General features: G+C 34.2%; 1 protein-coding gene, 1 long non-coding RNA gene and 1 pseudogene across 2 annotated transcripts; 2 read left to right on the forward strand and 1 right to left on the reverse strand.

Moving 5' to 3' along the window:
* Positions 1-3,805: 3,805 nt before the first annotated feature.
* LOC122608717 lies at positions 3,806-8,903 on the reverse strand. The gene is made up of 3 exons (XR_006325297.1): positions 8,704-8,903; positions 6,423-6,618; positions 3,806-4,688 (listed from the first exon to the last, which is right to left on the reverse strand). It is a non-coding gene; the product is annotated as an uncharacterized LOC122608717 (long non-coding RNA).
* Positions 8,904-15,144: 6,241 nt separating this feature from the next.
* Positions 15,145-17,206, forward strand: LOC122606623 (RAN GTPase-activating protein 2-like). Its single transcript, XM_043779464.1, has 2 exons — positions 15,145-15,294; positions 15,394-17,206. Exon 2 carries the CDS (start codon positions 15,404-15,406, stop codon positions 16,997-16,999), a length of 1,596 nt encoding a protein of 531 aa, XP_043635399.1. The 5' UTR covers positions 15,145-15,294; positions 15,394-15,403; the 3' UTR covers positions 17,000-17,206.
* On the forward strand, positions 17,172-22,288 carry LOC122606625 (annotated as a pseudogene).
* The last annotated feature ends 967 nt before the right edge of the window (positions 22,289-23,255 follow it).

A 23,255-nucleotide genomic window follows, 5' to 3' on the forward strand; every position in this document is an offset into this window, starting at 1 on the left:
CATAACTTCTTCACGAAATGGTACTAACTAAAGACACCTCTATGTCATTGGTGAGAATTCTTTGCAATATAAACAGTGAACTAGAGACGACCAGTTACAGTGAATGTATATCAAGTCCTTGGTTAAATTACTTAAATGGTGACAATAAGTAATGACAATGCAATAAGTAGATACAATAAAGTGAATATGGTGAGACCAAGTTGTAATTTTCGATCAAATGTATTTTATTTATTGATGTTAAATAAAATACAAGATTGTTGCTGAACCAAGATAATATATAAATGTAAATATCCTAACAACCTATGAAATACAATTGATCTATAGTTGGAAATTCTCTTTCACAATCGAAACACTTAAAGTCGTGAAGTGTTCCTTTTTACGATTGAGAGAATATTGCACAAGTTCACCAAGAACATTGCAGAAGTTTGAATATTGCAAAGTTATATTCTTGTTGTGCAAAGACCTCTATTTATAGACAAAGTTGGCATTGGTTTACCGGTTATTATCTGGAATAATTAACCGGTTATAGGTTAACCGGTTAATAATGGGTTTTGGTTTTGAAAAGCGTAATCGGTTAGTAACCGACAGTTTCTGGTGACCTATAATTGGTTTTTACTATTCCGGTTGCTAATCGATTTCGGTTACAAATTGATTCGGTTTGGTTAATCGGTTTTTTCTTGCACCTCTATACTCTTATGTGTGCCCTTCAGATACATATTAGAAAAACTCGAATAGGGATATGAAAGTTGCTCCTAGTTTACCTATAAAGATAAGGATCCTTTAAAGTTTGAATCAACTTTAGCGATGAAGTTGGAAAATCCTTAGGGCGTGGTTAGTTGCGGAAATTTTTTTCTAGTTTTCCATTTTTAATTTTCTAGAAAAAGGAAAGGAGTTTTCCATCTTTAAAAAATAAATAAAAATTTTGAAAATGTGTTCAAAACCAAAAAATGAAAAACAATGTGAGGTTTTCAAAATTTAGAAGATAGAAAAGGAAATGGAAAAACAATAAAAAAGTGTTTTCAAGTTTTCCAAAGGAAAGTGGAAAACAGTGTTTTCTGTTTCCATGAAAAACTTTTCTAAAAAAATATAACTTGAACGCGCTTCCTGTTTTCCATGTTTTCTTGGAAAATGAACATGGAAAACAGAAAAGTTTTCTTGAACTAAACGCACCCTTAACTATTAGATTGAAATCAATGATCGAAAATCAAGTTTGAATTTTCAACTTTGATTTTAATCAAATGGTGAGATCTTTTGAACTTTACCTATAAAGTTGGTATAACTTTGAAGGATCCTTATTTTACCTATAAAGTCACTTTGGATTAAAATCAGTTATTAAGATTAAAAAATCAAACTTAAATTTTGACTTTTAATTTTAATCAAAATTAAAAGATCATCAAAATTTCTCTATACAGTTAAATTGAACTTTAAAGTTCTTATCCAACAAATTTTGAATGATTTAACTTTTAGTTAAATCAAATGAAACGTTAAATTAAATGAAGTTATGTCATTGACTAATTGCTTGGCCTAATTTGTTTAAAAACACCACAATATTGGATAAAAGTGTCATTCGTCCGAAATGAGAGGTATCTCATGCATCATTATTTTCTAGTCTTAAATCACTCAATATGGATAATATGATCTCTTTAAGTATATTTGATATTTGATAGTGTACGGTTAAAAATTGATGATATACTGTAATATCAATGAAAAATAGCTTATGAAAGTTGAATAAAATGTAAATGAGTGAGAACCTAATGTTTCCATGTATCATATTGTTACTCAAAACTGCAGTGCATATAACTCATGCCCAATAAATCATCATTACACATGTATTACATGATATAATTTTTTCATTATTTTTGTCAAGTTTTAAACCTGTAATTTTTATCCATGCATGTATCATTGGGGTTCCTGTAATTTTTATCCATGCATGTATCATTGGGGTTATTAGTGGTAACTGGTAAGCTAATCAAAACTTGCATAAAATACCAATAACCAAAAAAAAAAAAAAATACAAACTTGCCACCAAAATATGACGTTAATAAGAAAATCCATGAAGTTGAAGTTATACAAATATTATAGTTATCATCAAGGAAAAGTATTTCTAAATAACTAGTTAATTGATAATCAAATAGGTAGAATATAAATAAAATTAAAGTAAACCAATAAAATAATATGACAATGACCTAGTGACATACAGTAATACCGTTGCTAGTTTTACCATTCACAATTTCATATATTTGTAACCTATATACGGATCGAGTATGTTGTTTTATGGAAAAACAAAAAAAAATGCCCAATATCACTCCCGCCAAAACCAAGTATACTCCCGCCAAATTCTGTGAATCCGACACTTATCATCCACCGTAAACCTACACCACACAACAATCGGTAGTAATTCGGGGGGAGAAACATCCGCCGGAAATACTAGATAAATTAACGAAGCTTGCTAAAAAGGGTAAGGAACTGTCATATGTGGAACCCTATTACGATATTACTAGTTTTCATCCAATTAGTTTTGTTCCTAGAGTGGGGTTTGCAACGATTGCTTCGAAAATAGGAAAATGGTAGTAATATCAATGGGAAAATGATCCGTACTGCAGACTTTACCTAAGCTTAGGTACTGCCACATTAAAAAAAGTTACATATTAAACCTTTGAATTTAATAAACATACATAACCCCTGAATTTTACATAAACTCTCCCTGAATTTTACATAATCACCCCTGCTTTACCTAAGATAGATACGACATACTTTACCTAACATTTCCCCAATATTAATGTTTGACTCCTCTTTGAAATAAAGTAACTCCCAATGCCGTCTTCCACGAGTTTTGGGTCCCAATACCATCTTCGACGGTGTATGGGGAGGTTGATATGTAGACAGCCTTACCCCTACCAAAGGTAGAGAGGCTGCTTCCAGGTTCTACCATAGGTAGAAAAAGACCTCCAGCCTTGCTAGGCACAAGGATCGAACCCATGACCTCTGTTTTCAGAGGCATGAGCTCTAACCACTAATCCAACCCAGTTGGTTTTTGACTCCTCTTTGAAATAGGGTTCTTAAATCTTGTTGTAGTTCCATTTTCTATGCTTAATTATGTTGAGTAGGTATTGGAGTCTTGATCTGAAAACTAATGTGCACTAACTATGAAGGTAAAGTAGTCTTTATGGATGAATCTTCTTCTTTTGTCTAAACGTACATGCTTTTTTATTTTATTTTTTCAACTCTTATGCAATTAAATATATATGATATGTAGAATGTCTTTTCCTTGCTATGGGTCGTTCTATCAAGTATGGATTATGGAAAATACATCTATCAAGTTAATTTTCCATTTCCAGGTTTCTTTCAGCTAAAAAGTTATTTGGGAGATCTATGCAGGGAGCTGTTGTAGCTCATTACTGGTTTTTTGTAGGTAAAGTAAATACAATGTGACTTTAACTAACCTTTTTTGTTATCATCTACCGTTTTGGAAACCTTTGGTAAGCAATCTAGTTTCTCTTATTTCCTTGACTTCTTCATTTCCAATATCCTCTACCTTCCCTTCCCTTCCCTTCCCAAACATTCTTGATCAAGATTAGATATTAATTACAGATATAGGTTTTTTCATACTACATTTTCACGGAGAACATATCGGACAGTAATGCATTCTCCGGTTTCCTCAAGGGGCCTGTTCTTTTCTCCTGACTTCAATCAGATTATGTGCATTTTCTAGTGGTGACATGGATCCCATTTTGCCAGTGTGAAATCAATAATTAACATTAAAAATACATGACCAATATGAACCAGAAATTGATAATTCAACAGAAGCTAAAAGAACACTAACAATCTACGGCATATGCAATCCTCTTTCAAATACAAGCTGTGACATAAACAAGATCAAAAACACTTGTTGTTCGCCGACCTTTAATGTTTTGAATTGAGGCCTTCTAGGATGTTTTACTGTATCAGACTTTCAAGATTTTTATTTTCAAACATCAAAATGAGGCTAGTAAAAGTTTAATTCCCAGCCTACTGCTAATGAAATAAGAATAGATTAGCGGGGGACTAAAAGGTTAGGATAAGGGAGATACTAGTATGAGGATAACAGATTGAATACAGCAACAATTAAGCAACACAGCTTCCAACTTCACCATTTCATTATCTCCACTATCAAAAGGGGTAGCAGCTTGATTATTCTGAAGCCAGCTGCTTCATTCTTTTTGAGACTCGACATTCTTAAGTTCCTTCACGGGGCAACGGCTATTCTTGTTTGGTACAGACCCAGATACCTTCTTGCAAATAAGTTGAGAAGAGGGCAACTGTTTACCATATTCTGCAGCAGCTTTGTTCTTCTCATTTCGAGACGGTTCAAGCTCTTGTTTCACATTAACATTCTTGTTTGCTTTTCTCTCATCCTTCTTTCTGAGGTAACGGATATTCTTTTTTAATAATAACTTGGACAGAATGTCACAAATAGAAGATTCGCCTATATCCATGCCTACCATGTGGCTGTTGTCATTAGCATTGACAATAGCAACAAGTTCAGCAAACTCCCTCCTCCCATATTGGAATTTCTTGTCTAATTTCCTATAGTACAAGCGTAACATGTCCTCTTCCAATACAAAGAAGTTGACAACAGTAAAAGCTATATCCATCTTTCCGAGCAACAATCCCAATGCAAGACATCTTTGGAAGGCAGACAAAGAGGACTAGCAGCAAACAATTACTTGATTAGCACACGCACACACACACAGATACACATATAAATCAAAACATATATATATACACATAACGAAAACAGGATAGAAGAATTCTGAAGAGACATGCATGACTGTTTTTTAATGCCACGTGTCAATCTGATCTCACCAAATTTATCCATTTCAACTTTTCAGTAACTAATAATCAATTTAGTGCATAATATACCTAACTTGGTTACGCCGTACCATCTTATTTACGTGTTAATTAACAAATTATTATGAACATATACGATTACTATAATACCAGTATATAGAATATAATATTACAGATTGGATTCAATCAGAAACCCCGTTCCACAAGAGGGCATTAGGTATGCCTAATTGCAAATCTATTTTCCAGTTAAATAAGACCTTACAGATTGGATTCAATCAGAAACTCCGTTCAACAAAGAGGGATTGCAAATCCACTTTTCAGTTAAAAAAGATCCTAATGTAGAAAACATGTTCAAATCTACCTATATACAACTATAGAATTAACATTTGAAAATTTTGATAAAACTATACTTAAATGACTTGTGTCTAAATCTATACAATGGGAGTACTGCATGTAGATAACAATTGGTGTGTTTAACTAAATCTAGCAACAGTTTTGTTCTGAACCCAAGGTAAGTTTGAGCTAAAAGTCAAAATTTGCCTCTTTCAGAGTAACGACCATAAAAGATTGTATGTGTGGCTAAAGGTGGATTGGCAGATTTAAGAAAATGGGCAGTAGGGTGATAGATCAAAACTGGTAATTTTTAGTACGCGTTGAAATAGGCTTGCCAATTTGCTGGACAGACAATCAAACATTCGAACACTTCTCTTTTACTTATCTTTAAATCTTGACCCTTGATTTCCATCCAAGAGTTAAGATTATCCCAACTTGACTAGTCAAGTTGGGATAACTTTAGGGAATCTTTTCCCATAAGTATCTATGAAACTCAATAAAAAAGGGGAAAAGATTCCCTAAAGTTATCCCAACTTCACTAGTCAAGTTGGGATAATCTTGACTCTTGGATGGAAATCAAGGGTCAAGATTTAAATTAAAGTATTAAATCTTGACCCTTGATTTTCATCTAAGGGTCAAGATCTTCCCAACTTGACTAGTCAAGTTGGGATAACTTTAGGTAGTCAAGTTGGGATAACTTTAGGGAACCCCCTCCCGATACTTATTGTGTTAAAACTGAAAACTACTATCATCAAACTTATCTTAACAAAACAAAATGCGGAACTTATATATTCTATCACACCTTTGGAGGACTTTTATATACTTTGACCCATTCATCCGGTTTGACACATTTTTATTTTAATACACCTTTGGGTAATTATAGTTTTATTGTTCAGGTGAATTCAACGAGAAGTGCATTCAGTAACTATATACATAGCCTCATAAGTCATAAGTTCAAATCATGCAGAAGACCATACGGGGCAAAATAAGCTGGTCGTTCAGGTCGGGTAACAGGTAAAAATGAGCAACTGCTTAGGGCATTTCAAACAGGTTGGTTAACCAGCCAACATTTCCTTATAATGGTATTTATGAAATATTAAAATGAACTAAACCCAACCCAGAGCAATTTGAACCAAGCCATCTTTACCCATTATCTAAGCTGCCCATTTTGCCACCTCTAATAGCAACACAATACTTAAAAGTAAATAAATAAATCTAACAATTTCAATCTGAAACGTACAAGAAAAAGAACAGCATACCTATACTCTTTAGGGACTTCGGACTTCAAAGTTGCAGATGCAGTGGACGTGAAAGTAGCAAAAGGGCCAGAGAATGTAATGGAAATATCTATTGTAAGATTACTGGTAATTTTTTCTTGGCAAATGTTATCGACCTTCAACAATGGAGTTGTGCCCACAGCCAGGTAATGGCACTAGCTCAGAAAATGCAGTATACCTTATAGATTCGAAGTCATGATTAGCTAACGAACAAGATATATTACACAATAAAGCTGATTGGAAATCCAATATACTGAGACGATACCCCCTTCCCCGGGCCCCCCTCTTTTTTTTTTTTTTCATTATCTTTGCCCAAATTACCCAAACATTCATCACCATCATTCATATGCTATTAACTGAAGGTACTTTTCTGCTGAGAAACTTTGCTAGAGTTTGCAACAGGTTACTCATTACAGTTTTATTTGTTCAGGTGAACTCAAGAGTAGTGCATTCAGTAACTATTTCCATAGGCTCATAAGTCATAAGTTCAAATCATGCAGAAGATCATACGGAACAAAATAAGATGGTCGTACGGGCTGGGTAACAGGTGAAATGAGTAACTGTTTAGGGCATTTTAAAACAGATTGGTCAACTCACCAACATTTCTTTGTCCTTTATTTAGTTTCATAAATTATGAGTTTATGACTTCCTAAGATACCGATTCTAACTTGTTGTGTGCATACTATTTTGTTTCAAAACAGGTTGGTTTACATTCTATAGAACACAAGATATCTCAATGCGTATTTTAAGCATTGTCTAGGTGAGGGCCCATGAAGGCACAAATGTTTCCAAGTGATTGTCATTGATTAAAAGATGGTATAATTCCACATTCACGATGTTTGTTTCATAAATAATACATGCCCACTCCAATCACAATACATATTTAAGACAATAGGAAACTATTGCACCGTAAGTTTTTAAAACAACTTCACTTTGCACACCATTTGCATTCTAGAACTACAATTCAGATAAGTGAAGCTTAACTCAAAGTTCTACTATCACCACTCACATTGATGGATATCCATAAATTTTAAAAAAAAAATCTTAAAAATACAAGATGAATTGGGAATGGTGCTTCAGAGTGAATCAAGATTCAAGATTATGAGATAAATAAGGTTATTTTAGGTTTATACTCCATCCATGAGAGTTCTTAAGATATATACAGTAGTATATATTATCTATTTACCTTAAAACAAGTGCATTTTTGGGGCTAGATTCCATTTCGATATTACTTCTTCGCAGTGCTGATTCAAGCATTCTTTCTACTTATTATGTTTATATAAGCACATTACTAGGAGGGTAAGAGGCTATGTTAGAGTTATACTCGCTTCAAGAAGCTTGGTCTAGATATATGAAACCAACTTTTCTGCCGTAGCCAAAACAGGCGCAACATGTTTTAGTACTCTAAGGCCTCTGCTTATAAGGAGAAGAATCCTCCAGCTTCCTCACTGCCACGTTAGCAGGACTCCCCCTAGGACTCTCCCTGCCTATAAGACAAGCTTCTACCCCACATAATACCCCACATGCTACCCCACATTAGTTCTCTCCTACCTCACACTTACACCACATGTACCCCACATTAGTGCGTCTTGAGGAGTCCACAGGAGGACTGAATTGGAGGACGCAGTGGTTTGGACGCTCCCTGCCTATAACGTTTGGAGTCCTAGTTGGTTTGGATGCATGAAAGACGCTTCTATAAGCAGACGCCTAATAAGTTGTAATACTTATTTGACAATTGGAGTGACCAGAAAATATTAATAGCATTGATTTTTAATCCACGAGATCTACATGTTTTGTTTTCATTTATCAAGGTCATTTTATGTAAGGTTGAACTTCTACACTGAGTTGTGTGCCCGTGTGTAGTCAAGTTGGGTTGTCAATCTAGTCCACCTGCGTCAGGTAAGCGGGTTGGCGGGCTGAAAATCTGTGACCCTAGCCTGACCCATTATAAATTCTGGTTAGAAATTTCAACCCGGACCCGACCTCAGTGAATCAAGTTAACTATAATGGGTTGTTTTTGGGTCACGTAGGTTGGTACTTGGCAGGTCATATGGGTTTATTTTGGTCAAGTGGGAAAGATGGGTCGGTGTTAATTATATTTTTCGGGTTGGTGGGACGACTTGACAAAGCTGAAACCAACCTTAAAAAACTTAGGTTGGTGGGTTGAAAATTTTTCCTATACAACATGATAACGTTCAGGGCAGTACAATAAAATTGATATACTACAGAATACAAAGAGTAAGCCAAATAAAAGAAAGCCAACCTTCAACGCAACAATGGATCGGCGATTCATTCAAGATCAATCGACACCTGAGAGGCTAAGATCATCAACAAATTATTATCATTATTATTATCAACTTCTTTACTATTGTAGTTGGATGTAAATAGTGATTAAGCAATGTTAACATATATTTAACTCAAGTAAAAGTGAACAAAGTTAATTTGGATGAAGCACCCCGGTTATTTTTGGTTTGACCTGTTTATTTTGAGAGAGAGAGAGAGATTTTAATAATGAGAAACACTTTTCTTTGCTCTTAATCCAACCGGCTGTGATCTCAAAAACAAATTCTTCTTTAGGTTTCATGAAACGCGCGTAACATTTTTTTTTATTTATTTAAAAGAAACATTTATTTTTCTGTCGTAACTATTACCAATCATTGTATAACCTCAAAATAGAACCTGGCTTTATCACTTGTTACTTGACACGTATACCTTTCCAATATCCAAACATGTGATCTTTACATCATATAATATGAAGTGTTAAACACAAGACTGAAACTAATGACTCAAGAGTTATGACCAAGGGCCGAGTGTAGTTACTATGTAAACTCAATGAACAGATTTTACATCAATTATTGAAAGACGACTACCACCTGAATAACTTTGGTAACGAACAGTTGGTCCATAGACCATCAGGTAGTTTTTAACATAAGTCCCTGATTGATACTATATGAGACTTGCTAATAAACCTGACTCTTGTTCAAAGACCAGAAGCTAAGACGTAATTTTAACAAAACCATCAGCTGGGTTTCTTTGTGAGAGCATCAAAAGACCAGCAATATTTAGCTCCAATAAGTAGTTAAACTGGTAGAATTGAATCTTTAAAATAGCATACTAGTAACAACCCAAGTCTTTTGACTAGAAGCAAAGTCGTATTATGAAGTAGACTCCATGAAAAGATTTTTCTATCCAATTTCTAAGAACTACCACCTGATACACTTTGACATAAAAACGATTAATATATATAAACCATCAGGTAAGGATAGAAGTTTCCTTTTTCTTGCAAAAGTAACTAAAAAGACCAACAATGACTAGGTTATCCTGTACAAACAGTGAATGTACCATGCTGATGGGAGTTTCTTTGAAAAGCATAGATTACCAGGAGCAGCTGCTAGAAAATTACCTTACAACTACCACTCGACTTTTAGTTTTGTCCAAAGCATTCATTCATTACTACTTTCAAAAGACTATTACATACAAAATGACTAAGGGTTTACGACACATATACATGACAGTTTTAGGTACTGGAAAGATGGAACAGGGCCTGAATGCAAGCTGATACAAACGCTACTTTCTTGCTAGTTTCAAAACGACTGTACATGTTTTACTAGGACCTGCTCGCAAAACCCCCTATACAAACTGGTATGGATATAAATACATTAGCCTGGCTATTTACATGCAAAACGACTAGTAAGTTTCAAGACACTTACATGACCCTTTTTAGGTGCTCGGGATCATGACCAGGATCTGTATAACGAGACTACCGCTGATATAAACTACATATTTAGTTACTTACAATATGATCTTATATAGTTACCATAATATGTTTCAACAGTTGGTTTACAAATTGGTTTAAACTGCAACTTTATAAGTTGCACAAAAAGGGCGTAACTAGTATCAAAGGAAGGCATAAGAGATACTCGTTACCATCCAACGAGCAACACCGCTAGTGCTAAGCTATACACTTCCCTGGATCTTTTCGGGCTCCACTTGTCTCACCTAAAAGAAAAAAAACATAATATATAACGGTAAGTATAAATACTTAGTGAGTAAACGGGTTTTAGCATGTAAAGAATGCATAATCTATAAATCTTTCTGTTGTGATCTGAAACAAATTCAGAGTCACATTCTAATATGTAAGGAATTCCTTTTCTAATCATTCTATGCATTCAACATTCATGAAATAAATGGCATACTCATACGAGAGATATCTAGATCAATCTCGTATAAAGTAACCTTCTGATAATGTGATAGGTACATACCTTCATACATATCTAGATGCATTCCGGATATTACCTACCATTCTATTATATCCGTTACTCACCTTATGATCACCGTTAGCTATTAAGTAAAACTTGGTTGATCTCTTGTATCACCTATACACAAAGCATAATACACGTATCACTTAAAGGTTAAAATGCAACTATCTATTCTTTTTGGGTTGTTTTCCATCAGCTTATAACTACAAATTATCCTTTAGCTAATATGACCCTTCTCTGAAAATCGAGTTTTCTTTGAGGAATTACATCAAACACCTTGTCTACATGATTTTATTCACTATAAAAATTACTTCTTTTGTTTAAGTAAAAATCCATGTATCTGCTACATCAATTCCAATCAGCTTGTTACTAAATCACTAATAAATTATATGAAGCAAAACTTGTATAATCAAATCTCATAAAACATATCTTTCTCTTTTTAACTAAAACATGGTGGTACAAGATTACCACACCATCTTTAACTCACGAGGGACACTAGATGCACGTATTGTAGCAGAGCTCGAGAGTGTTATGTTAGCTTCCCTTTCTTCTTTCACTGTTTCTTTTATATTTCTACATATATATCTATTTAGTTTATCTACATTTAATAAAATGAACTTTACATATATGACACATTAGTCCCTAAGTTAAGTTACTGTGTACGATAAAGGCACTAACTAGTCGATGGATACTTTACACATACACTAGATATACTAGATATAACTTATATATCATATTGTTTATTTTTTTAGTTTATATAGATAAAAAAAATACCTATTTAAATTACCTTAATTTACGGGGTGTTACAACTCTCCCCCACTTGTTCTATTTGTGTCCTCACAAACCATTCTTGATACACTCCCGGGTAATATTTAATCATTTCATCTTCAGGCTCCCATGTGAACTCAGATCCCTTTCTATGTTTCCATTGCACTTTAAGCAATCTAACTTCTTTGTTTCTAAGTTTCTTTACTTTAAGATCAAGGATCTTAACTGGTTCTTCCACGTAGTTAAGTTTATTGTCAATGACAATTTCTTCTAGTGGCACGTACGCAGCTTCATCAACCAAGCATTTTCTTAAATGCGATACATGGAAGGTATTGTGAATACTACTCAATTCATCAGGTAGTTCCAATCTATAGGCCACCTTGCCAACTCTTGCCAATATCTTGAAGGGACCAATATATCGTGGACCAAGTTTTCCCGTTTTCTAAAACGAATAATTCCCTTCCACGGAGATACTTTCAACATCACGTTATCTCCTTCTCTAAATTCTATTGGACGTATTCTTTTATCAGCATAGGACTTTTGTCGATCTTGAGCCGTTTTAAGTCTTTCACGTACCTGATTGATCTTTTCTGTTGTTTTCTGGACAACTTCAGTACTACCCAACTCTCTTTGTCCAACTTCCCCCCAACAGATAGGAGTTCGACACTTTCTCCCATATACCATCTCATACGGTGGCATTTTGATGCTAGCATGGTAGCTATTATTGTATGAAAATTCTGCTAATGGTAAATGCGTATCCCAGCTACCTCCAAAATCTATGGCACAAGATCTAAGCATATCTTCTAACGTCTGGATCGTCCTTTCACTTTGTCCGTCGGTTTGAGGGTGATATGCTGTACTCAAATTAATACGAGTACCCATCTCTTCCTGGAACTTCTTCCAAAATCTTGAAGTAAATCGGCTATCTCTATCCGAAACAATAGATACCGGGACTCCATGACGTGCTACCACTTCATGTAAATACAGATTTGCTAAAACCTCTAAAGATGAAGCTTCTTTGATTGGTAAAAAGATAGCACTTTTTGTCAAACGATCTACGATTACCCAAATTGCATCATGTTGTCGAGGTGTTTTAGGCAATTTGGTAATCAAATCCATTGTTATTCATTCCCATTTCCATTCAGGAAGGGGCAAAGGTTGCAATTTTCCGTAAGGCTGCTGATGTTCAGCTTTCACTTGTAGACATGTAAGGCATTGTTCTACATATTTAACTATCTCTCTTTTCATACCTGGCCACCAGTAATCTGTTTTAAGGTCGTGATACATCTTAGTGGCTCCAGGGTGAATCGAGTATCTTGATTTATGTGCCTCATCTAATAACAACTTCTTGAGTTCTTTGGAATGTGGAATCCAAATTCTTCCAAAACGTGTTCTAAGTCCTCTAGAATCAAACGATTAAGTTGACTATACATGTAAAAATCTAAATAATATTTTTTTTTGTCAAAATCAAACGATGACCATAAAAAATTCATAAACCCCAAAATAGTTTATTAATATTAATATTTATATTTGATGAGAATTTATTAAAATATCTTTGCCATATATAGAATTTTTGGAATTCATTAAATATGTTTAAATAAGATAAATATTATAAAAATTTATAAAAATGACACATGGGATAAAAGCTTATGTGTCAATTTTTAAAAATAGTTTTAAATTGAAAGATGTTTTAAAATGTTAGGATAACTACTCTTTTAATAGATATATAGATATCTATGTTATATATAAACTACATCTCGTTTTTGATTTATTGTTTAGATTTAGGATAGGATGATAAGTTTAGTTCATAAAAAAAAATGAAATAATACTATTATTGGAATTGATTTAGTTCATTTTACTGTTACAAGCAATTTTTATAATCTATAAGTTCCTTTTATATACATATATATATATAATCCATTTATTTTTCATTTTACAATATAGGTTTTGTAAATTTTAGCAGTTTAATTTTTTTTTACTGATAGTAGTTATATATTTATTCATATATTGACTATCTAATTTAGGGTTTTTTAACTTTAATAACTACATTTTACTCTTCATATTAATTGTATTAAATATTAATTGTTGCAGGGCTACAAAATCTTAAGGATATTTTGTATGTAATTTTTAATGCTAGTACATTAGATGGATGTTGTGAATTCAATATATTATGAATGTTACCTAACTTTTTTCTTTTCTTTTGTTGCTATTAGTTTAGTTAATTGCACATATGGTCTTTGTGGTTTGTACTAAATTACACCGTCCGACTCTATTTTTTAAATATTTTACGTACTGTCATTTACGTTTGTCACCTTTTTTGTCGTTGTCTTTTTAGTTGTAACACTTCGTTATAATAAGAGAGGTATGGAACATGCAAAGTTACATACCATAGGGAATGTCGGTGTGGAAAGCTAGTTTTAGGGACTACTGGTGTGTAAGTTTAACTTTTATTAAGATGTGTTTTTCTATATTAATAAAGTTATTATATGCTATGTAAGTATGTCATATATTCATTTGTATCTTGTTAAAATTATTCTTATATATGTTACATACCTTAATTAATAAAACCTATTATTCTATAACATGTACGTATAGTTTACATTGATTATGTATGTTTACGGTTTACCTAATTACCCATATACGAGTACATTATTTATCTTGTTACTCGTATAATTATATTTTTATTTTTGTAAGAAAAGGGGGGGGGAAATGAATATTTGGTTTCAATTTTCAATTTTTTCAACTTGAAAACAAGAGGGAGAAAAAAATATAAATATAAAGCACATTCATTCTCGCCCCCACACACATAACCCCTACTCATAACTCCCCCCCCCCCCCCCCCACCCCCCTCTCATTTCTTGTTCCGCTGGAAAACTGTAATCTATTTTTCAATCGAATCTCTTTTCGTCATCTCAACTGCCGGTAACTCTCATCAAATCCCCTATTATTATTATTATTACTATTATTATTATTGTTCTTATTATTTATTTCATTTTTTAAAATTGTTTCTTCAGTTATTGTAAATCTAAGGTTTTTTTTAATTGTTTATGTGTATATATATATATATCTGTGTTATATATAAACTACATCTCGTTTTTGATTTATTGTTTAGGTTTAGGATAAGATGATAAGTTTAGTTCATAAAAAATGAAATAATACTATCATTGGATTTGATTTAGTTCATTTTATTGTTACAAGCAGTTTTTATAATCTATAAGTTCGTTTTATAATCTATAAGTTACATACCATAGGGAAAGTCGGTGTGGAACAAGGTTTAAATGTACGGAAACGAGTCTCGAGGGGTTTTTCCTTCGGCTCAAGAGGCGTAAGGTCGAGGCGATAATAAAAAATTTATCTAATATTTTATAATAAAAAAGAAAATACTAATTTATGAATTTATATGTACAAAAGTTCAAACTTATATATAATTATTTAAAAACATTAATATTACCTTTAATTTTTGTTAATGTTAAGGTATTATTGATATATTTACTAAAGATAATGGGCTAAAGTATAAATTTTAATTGGTCTACATTCTTATTTCATGGGCTTAATCAAATAAAATTACACTCACAGCCCATTTATTATTCGCAGTACCCTACGAAAAGAAAGCGCGTCTCTTTTTTTTTGGCAGTACTACACAACAAAACAAAAACCGCCTGTTTTTTTTTTTTTCTTTCTATCATTTCCCTTTATATATTAGGGTTTTTGTGCTTCCTCCCACAAATCTGTCAAATCAAGTAAGTATCCCTCCTCTTATACATCTGGATTTCTTCATCTCCGGGCATAAGGGCTAGATTTCTTCATCTCCTCTTATCCCAAATCAAGTAAGTATCCCTCCTCTTATACCTTTAATTTTTGTTAATGGTAAGGTATTTGTTTTGCTTGTTTTTAATATCGCTGAAAAGTACATTGGTTTGGTGCAGGATATTTGATATGGATTCTGCTGTCCAACACCGCTTGTACTCAATCAAGCTTTGGCCTCCTAGCCAAAATACAAGACAAGTGCTTGTGGAGCGCATAATAAAGAATCTCACAACTCCATCAATTTTATCAAGAAAGTATGGTCTTTTAAGCAAAGAAGAAGCAGTCGAAGACGCTAAGCAAATTGAGTCTAAAGCCTATGCTATTGCAAACCAACACTTTGAAAAGGAGCCAGATGGTGATGGTGGTTCTGCTGTGCAGTTGTATGCAAAAGAATCGAGTACACTAATGGTGGAAGCTGTCAAGAGAGGCCCTAAAGAAAAAGACGAAAAATCTTTATTTGACATTTCCCGAGGAGTGCGATCTTTCATTGAGGATGAAGAGGCTAAGGAACTGCTAAAACCACTGCTGCAAGAGTCTGGAAACAAGTATACCAAGATATGTTTTAGCAACCGAAGTTTCGGGTTGAATGCAGCCCGTATAGCTGGCCCCATTTTGTCCTCTCTCAAGGGTGGTCGGTTGACTGATGTTGACCTATCAGATATTGTTGCTGGAAGGCCCGAGGAAGAGGCCCTTGAAGTAATGAATATGTTCTCGTCAGCTCTTGAAGGTTTTGGACTGAGGTATCTGAACCTTTCAGACAATGCTATGGGCGAAAAAGGGGTTAGGGCATTTAGTGCGCTTTTGAGTTCCCAAAGTAATCTTGAGGAGTTGTATCTAATCAATGACGGTATCTCTGAGGAAGCTGCAAAGGCTCTGTGTGAGTTACTTCCGTCCACAGATAAATTAAAAATTCTTCATTTTGCTAACAACATGACTGGAGATGATGGGGCAATTGCCATTGCTGAGCTTCTGAAAAAATCTCCATTGTTAGAGGATTTTAGGTGTTCGTCTACTCGTGTTGACTCTCAAGGGGGAATTGCATTGTCTGAAGCACTTGCTAAGTGTGCCCATCTGAAAAAGCTAGATCTTCGTGACAATATGTTTGGAGTTGAGGCTGGCCGTGCTTTGAGTAAATCTGTCTCTGAGTTTACCCATCTCTCTGAAATTTACCTTGGTTACTTGAATTTGGAAAATGATGGAACTTTAGCACTTATAGAGGCTCTCAAAGCTTCTGCCCCTCGCCTAGAAGTTCTAGAACTATCTGGAAACGAAATTACTTCTCAAGCAGCGCCTGCATTAGCATCCTTTGTAGCTGTGAGGAAAGAAACTCTAAAGAAGATAATTTTATCTGAGAATGAGTTGAAAGATGACGGTGCTATAGTGATTGCAAATGCTCTTGAGGAGGATTTTCCACAGTTGACCGAAGTTGACCTGAGCACCAATCAGATTAGAAGGGCTGGAGCTCGAGTCCTGGCCCAGGCAGTTGTAGGTAAACCAGGATTTAAGTTGCTGAATATTGATGGTAACTTCTTATCTGACGAAGGAGTTGAGGATGTGAAAGAGATTTTCAAGAATTCGCCTAATCTGCTTGGAAGTTTGGACGAAAATGACCCTGATGGTGAAGAGTATGACAACGAGGCTGATGAGGATGGGGATGGTGACGATGATGATGACGAGTTGGAATCCAAACTCAAGGGGCTTGACATTAAGCAGGAAGAAGATTAGAGGTCACATTTTTGGTATGACTTTCTCTAGCTTGCTTTGGTTCAATTTTAACATATTTAGGAAGCTAATCAGAAATCCTTTTGTAGGATATGGATGGATGTTTAGTTTTGTATCTTTTATTTGAATTATTATGTATTTGGCAGTTGGCACTACTTATTAGTTGCATTTGTACTCTATATTTATGGCACTTGGTGGTGTTTTTCTTAATTCTATTTATTTATGTTATGGAAATGTTGACTTGAATTCTAGTAATGTAATTGACTCTTTTGAAAATGAGTATGATTGGACTGATTTCGAGGCCGATCTTTACCACTGGACAAAGACGTTGTGGCCTGTTCAGGTATTTATAAGGTCTGAGTCCCCCTTAGAAACTATAAGCTGTTGGAAAACTATCATTAGTGTCGAAATTGACATTTTCTTGTGAACATTAGTGGTATCTGGGCCATATTGCAAAAACAGAAAGAGAACTGAAGGAACAGCTGAAGTTAATGGATGTTGTGATAGAAGTAAGAGATGCTAGGATCCCATTGTCCACAAGCCATCCCCAGGTAATTTTTGTATTTGTGATTCTTGTATGTGCAGCACAACTATTCCACGTCGTCTATGCAAAGCGGCCCTTCTTTGTGCAACGGGAAATTTGTAGGCCAACACATTGTATTGACTAACCTTTTGGGTTTGCGTTTTGGAACTGTTTGTCTGATTATTAAGACTTGAAGCCTCGATCAGAACTTTCATAATTTATTCTGGATTGTCTAATTATTTGCTGGTAGAATTATCAGTTTTATACTGACTGGAGCAGAACTGAACTAATTATTAGATCAGATATATGTACCTAATTACCTAAGTTATGACATAATGTGAAAGATTTGACTCCCATCTGACAAAAAGGTATCCTTTATAATGTCATTATTTTATTCTTTAACTTTTTAAATACTTAAATTTGCCAAACAATCAAATGTCTGATTGTCATCTTATCATACTATCTGAACTTCAAATGACCAAAGTACCTTTGTACGCTATCTTCTAACCCCTATAAAAAAAAATCTGATTGTGATTTTGAGTGTCATATACTCGATTAATAACTTTTTGAACACATACCCAAAGAGCCCCTTAACCTGTTTATATATTTGAGTCTCATCTTGGTATGGAGCAAGCAGATTTTAGTACTTCGACTGGCGGGTGTCATCCCTAATTTTCTGGTAGCACATAGGGTACAAATCATATAGGTCCTAAACCTTACCGACTACTCTGACTAGGCCAGATTTAGGGGTTGTTTAATCTAGGTAAATACCTTGTTTGATATGAGATGAATAAGACTTAAGAAGCTTCATTCTCGGTGGTCTTGATTAAGGGCGGCAAGATGGGTGCTTAGGTAACTTGTCGAAAGTGGTTAGGGGCTTAGGGCCATAACATGCCATTTTTAAATGTGCTGAAGGTCATGTAAAGGCATTTCAAATGCTTACGACCTTTTTAAATTATTTTTGTACAAAGATTTACATGTATATTATATAAAAAAAAGGGTAAATTGATGGGAACTTCTTAGGCCCATGTACCTTTTTGGTATTCACATAACCCCAGCTAGTACATGTATAATATAATAATCTTGATTTTGCAATCATCAAGTTGCATCAGTTAGGTATATTAAAAAAACTTGGACAAAAAAGTCTGTGTGTTTAACGCAACCAGAGTTCTTTCTGCCTGGGTTTTATATTATGTTGAAGGGTCAATTGGGTCAAAACTTGTGAAAACTGTATTTGATCCCTGCAACCCTTATTCAAAAAGAAGATCCCATGCAACCTTAGGAATCGGTTTATTTGGAAACCTAATTATTATTTCAATAGTTTATTTTACATGATCATTCTCAATATATCAGATACTATTAGAATAAAATGAAAAGAAGATATAAAGGTGATGGCAGGTGAGCAGGTCAGTTAAACCTGACTTGACCGAGCTTGAACCTCATTAAGAATTTACCTGTTTTTACTTGAACCCACTTATTTCGCCGCATCTAACACTTGCTACATCAAATGATTTTGTAAACTAGGAAGTAGCAGAACGAGAAAGAGTCATTGATGACCCGAAAGCTGTGGTCCCAGCTGTGTTTGTTTTGTTCAGATCACGATGGGGTGCAGCTGTTTGCGCTCAAACACAACAAACAAAGAACCTAACTCGCTGGCTCACAGATTGGGCTCCTGAGCCACACGATGTTTACTGGAACAACCTAGCAATACCTTTCTTGGAACTCAACGTGTGGAAATTGATCATGGGTGCTGCTTTCTTTGGCCTTACGTTCTGTTTCATGTTCCCTATTGCCTTTGTCCAAAGTTTGGCCAACATTGAATCAATCGGGAAAATACTTCCCTTTTTGAAACCTCTTATCAATAAGTAAGTAAAATCTTCTATAAATCATAACAATGTATAAGAAAATCAAGTTATATTTTGTAAATATCAAGTTCATGATTATGTTGCAGAGGATCTGTCAAGTCTTTCATTCAAGGATTTCTTCCCGGGATTGTGCTAAAGATTTTTCTTTTGATTCTTCCAATGATTCTTATGGAAATGTCTAAAGTAGAGGGGTACACCGCAGTCTCGGCTTTGGAAGCAAGATCAGCTGGAAAATATCATCTCTTTTTACTCGTGAACATGTTTATTGGAAGCATTGTCACCGGAACCGCTCTGCAGCAACTCAAAGAGTTCCTGAGCCAGTCAGCATCCGAGTATGTGGTTACGGTTTTCAATTTTCTAAGCTTCATGTGTAGAAGCGGTGAAGCGGATTGGGTAACGGGTCAACAGGGGCATGTTACTATTAAACCTTTTTTTTAAGATTCAACTAATAGTCAATATTTAAAATAATGTGACAAGTACTATGCCATCACCACTTTGGTGGGGTGGTAGAGGCTTTGTCCTCTTGGGGAAAAGACCAAGGTTCAAACCTTGGCAATGGTGTTTCTTGTGTATTTAAGTAGGGTAGTGTAGTTTAAAGTTTGTTGTTCAAAAAAAAATATGACAAGTACTATATTACTAAGAATATATATAGTTTTTTCCCTTCAATTTAGATTTTATTTATTACAAATAACTGGTGAAGAAGTCTGTCCTGTTTTGTTTTTAGCCAAGTTTTTTTTATTTTGGATCATTTTGGATCTGTTATTGAGTTAAAGCATAATCTGAAGTTATTTTCTCTAATTGGGTTAAAATTGTGTCCTTTATACTGAATTTGATTTGATATCTGAAGTTATTTTCTCTATGATATAGGATTCCTAAAACCGTGGGCGTGTCGATTCCAATGAAAGCAACGTTTTTTATTACATATATTATGGTAGATGGTTGGTCTGGTGTTGCCGCTGAGATCTTTAGAATGGTTCCGTTGATTCTGTATTACTTGAAGAACGTTTTCTTGGTGAAAACCGAAAAGGACAGAGAGGAGGCAATGGATCCTGGTTCATTGGCTTGGCCAATAACAGAGCCCCGTTTACAGTTGTACTTCTTGCTTGGACTTGTCTACTCTACTGTCACTCCTATACTCCTCCCATTCAGAATCACATTCTTTGCTTTCTTCTTTTCCGGCATCAGGTAGTGTTTTTTTTTCCCTGTTCAGATGTTACCCTTTCTTCCCATTTCCTTACAAATGTGATCACTTAGGGGTATGTTATATCTTTCATGGCGAAATCTGTTTAAAAAGCAAATAATTAAAACTGAGTTAGATAATATGGAAAAATCGCTCAAACGGGTCAAAAGTTGACCAAAGTGTATTTTAACTACATAAAATCTTCTTATCCATTAAATTTTAGAGATGTAGATCATCTTTGAAAGAAAGTAATTTTTGTCATCCTATTTGACATACTGATTGTTCATAATATCAAAAATTAATATTCCTGGACAAAAAGTATCCCTGGTTAACCCCGGCCCATTTCACCCGAACAACGTTCTTTACTTCTGTCTAAAGCTCAAGGGTGTAAAATTTGAGACTAACTTTTAGTTTTATTAATTTTTTTTTGTGGCATCAGGTAATCAATGTCTACAACCAGAAGTACGAGAGTGCAGCATCCTTTTGGCCAGATGTTCATCGGCGTATCGTTATTAATCTGTTAATTTCACATATTACGCTCTTAGGATTGCTGAGCACTAAACAGGCAGCAAACTTGACACCTTTCCTACTCGTACTTCCGGTCTTAACCATTTGGTTTCATCGATTTTGCAAGAACCGGTTTGAATCCGCATTCCGTAAATTCTCATTACAGGTTAGAAATAATTAACGCGGTGTTCATTAGGTCGTAACTGGACTGTGTCAGAAATTTCCAAACCCGTAAATTACAAAAAAAAAAAGAAGCATAAATAAGAATGGACTGATCTTAACCAGCTTTGTCCCAATTGGAATCATGAAACGAATATATGCTTGCCAATTGGAATAGGGTTAAATTTGAAAAATAAGTATTGACAAAAGAGAACCGAATTGAGGGCCATATATATGAAGAGCTTATAAATGTGATCTGAACTATGTAGCCGGATTTGGTCCTCTCTTGTTCGGTTTCTGGGTTTCGTTGTTCCATGCTGATATTTACATTCCGGGCCCCTTAGCCTATACCTAGGGGAAGAGGTGACAATTTCGGCCCACATGGTTTAAATATTACTACTATATTAGTCCAACAGTTTGTCCTAAAATTGTTGTCTACCTTGAAAAATTAAACGTATACAAAGTTATGCATCCGTTTCAGCTCATTTCTGAAGGCAAAATTGCCTGTGTGTTAACGTCGAAAACATTCTAAACTAGAAAGGGCAACAGAACCACAATTGGATTTGAAGACATATCTAAAGGACGCTTATATACATCCGGTTTTCAAAGGCGGGGAAATTGAATTGACGGATATTGATGAGGATGATGATTTTCATCTAGTTGCAACAAAACGGAGTTCACGTAAAGGGAGTCAAGTTGGAACACGAGAAGGTAGTCCTGATGACAGGACGGGTCTTTTAGCTGTTTAAAAATTGTACATTTGAACCATCATGTCTCTGTTCTTTGTATAAAAGTTAGATTTTTGAGTGCTAAATGAGTCAAGTTGGTGATAGCTGAGCATTAAAGAATTATGGTCAAAGTATTAACCCAAGTTATATCAAGTTATTAGAGCTTAAATCAAGCGCATTAGAGTCACACTTTATCAAGTTTGAGCCAGTCCCTAGCCAGTCCCTAGACTCCTAGAGGTCGAGTTCAAAAAAACAAGCTTGAAACTATAACAAATTGAGTTCGAATTTTCGAGGACTTGATTTGAATTTATATTTGTTACTTTTGTATAATTATTTGAGTTATTTTAGCGTTGTATAATATGTTTAGGTGTCTATATACGCATAAAGCTAAGGTATCAAACATATAAAAATGTTAAAAGAGTTTTTGTTTGGTTTATTTGTACTCTTAACTCAACTTGAGCTAGTTCAGTTGACATCATTTATATTTACACGTAAAAATGAACGAATAAACATCTGTCAAGTACATTTCTCCTTATTCTTTCTTCTCTTTTCATCTTGCCGTATAGCACAATCACATAAATATAAGGATTTGTAAACGTAGAGTATAGCACTATATATAATATTTCATATTAAAAAACATGAATTGGTTTGCGTACGTCATATATTTTCAACACTTTTAGTCTCTATTGTTAAATTTGTTGCAGCAATGGTCTTCAGCTAACGGCTGCTAATTTTTTCCTGCAATTATAGTCCCTGTTGTTAAATTTGTTACAACAATGGTCCCTATCAGCTAACTTTAACCTTTTAACTTTAGGTTTCTTAATATTTGCCACATAACTTTAATGTTTTAACTTTTGTCACATAACTTTAATTTCTTTTACTTTTAGCACAAAAGTTTGCTTTTATTTAATTTTAAACATATGTTTTTCTAACTTTTGCCATGAAAGTTTCAGTTTTTTTTACTTGTCACATAAATTTAATTTCTTTTATTTTTGGCACGAAAGCTTTGTTTTATTTACTTTTTAAACATTTGTTTTTCTAATTTCTGCCACGAAAATTCATTCTTTTTACTATTTTATCACAGAAACTTTTAAACTTTTATTTTTTGTCACATAACTTTTATTTCTTTTATTTCTTGCACGAAATTTTTGTGTTATTTACTTTTTATACATTTGTTTTTCTAACTTTTGTCCCGAAAGTTTCATTCTCTTTACTTTTTATCACATAAATTTACGAATTTTTCGTCATTCTACTTTTTGCCACATCACTTTTATTTCTTCTACTTTTCACACAAAGA

Source organism: Erigeron canadensis, chromosome 7 (assembly GCF_010389155.1).
Source record: "Erigeron canadensis isolate Cc75 chromosome 7, C_canadensis_v1, whole genome shotgun sequence".
Classification (NCBI taxonomy): Eukaryota; Viridiplantae; Streptophyta; class Magnoliopsida; order Asterales; family Asteraceae; genus Erigeron; species Erigeron canadensis.

What these genes read in the sequence shown, in the direction of transcription:
- LOC122606623 (XM_043779464.1), top strand. Translation starts at nt 15,404, where the DNA reads ATGGATTCTGCTGTCCAACACCGCTTGTACTCAATCAAGCTTTGGCCT.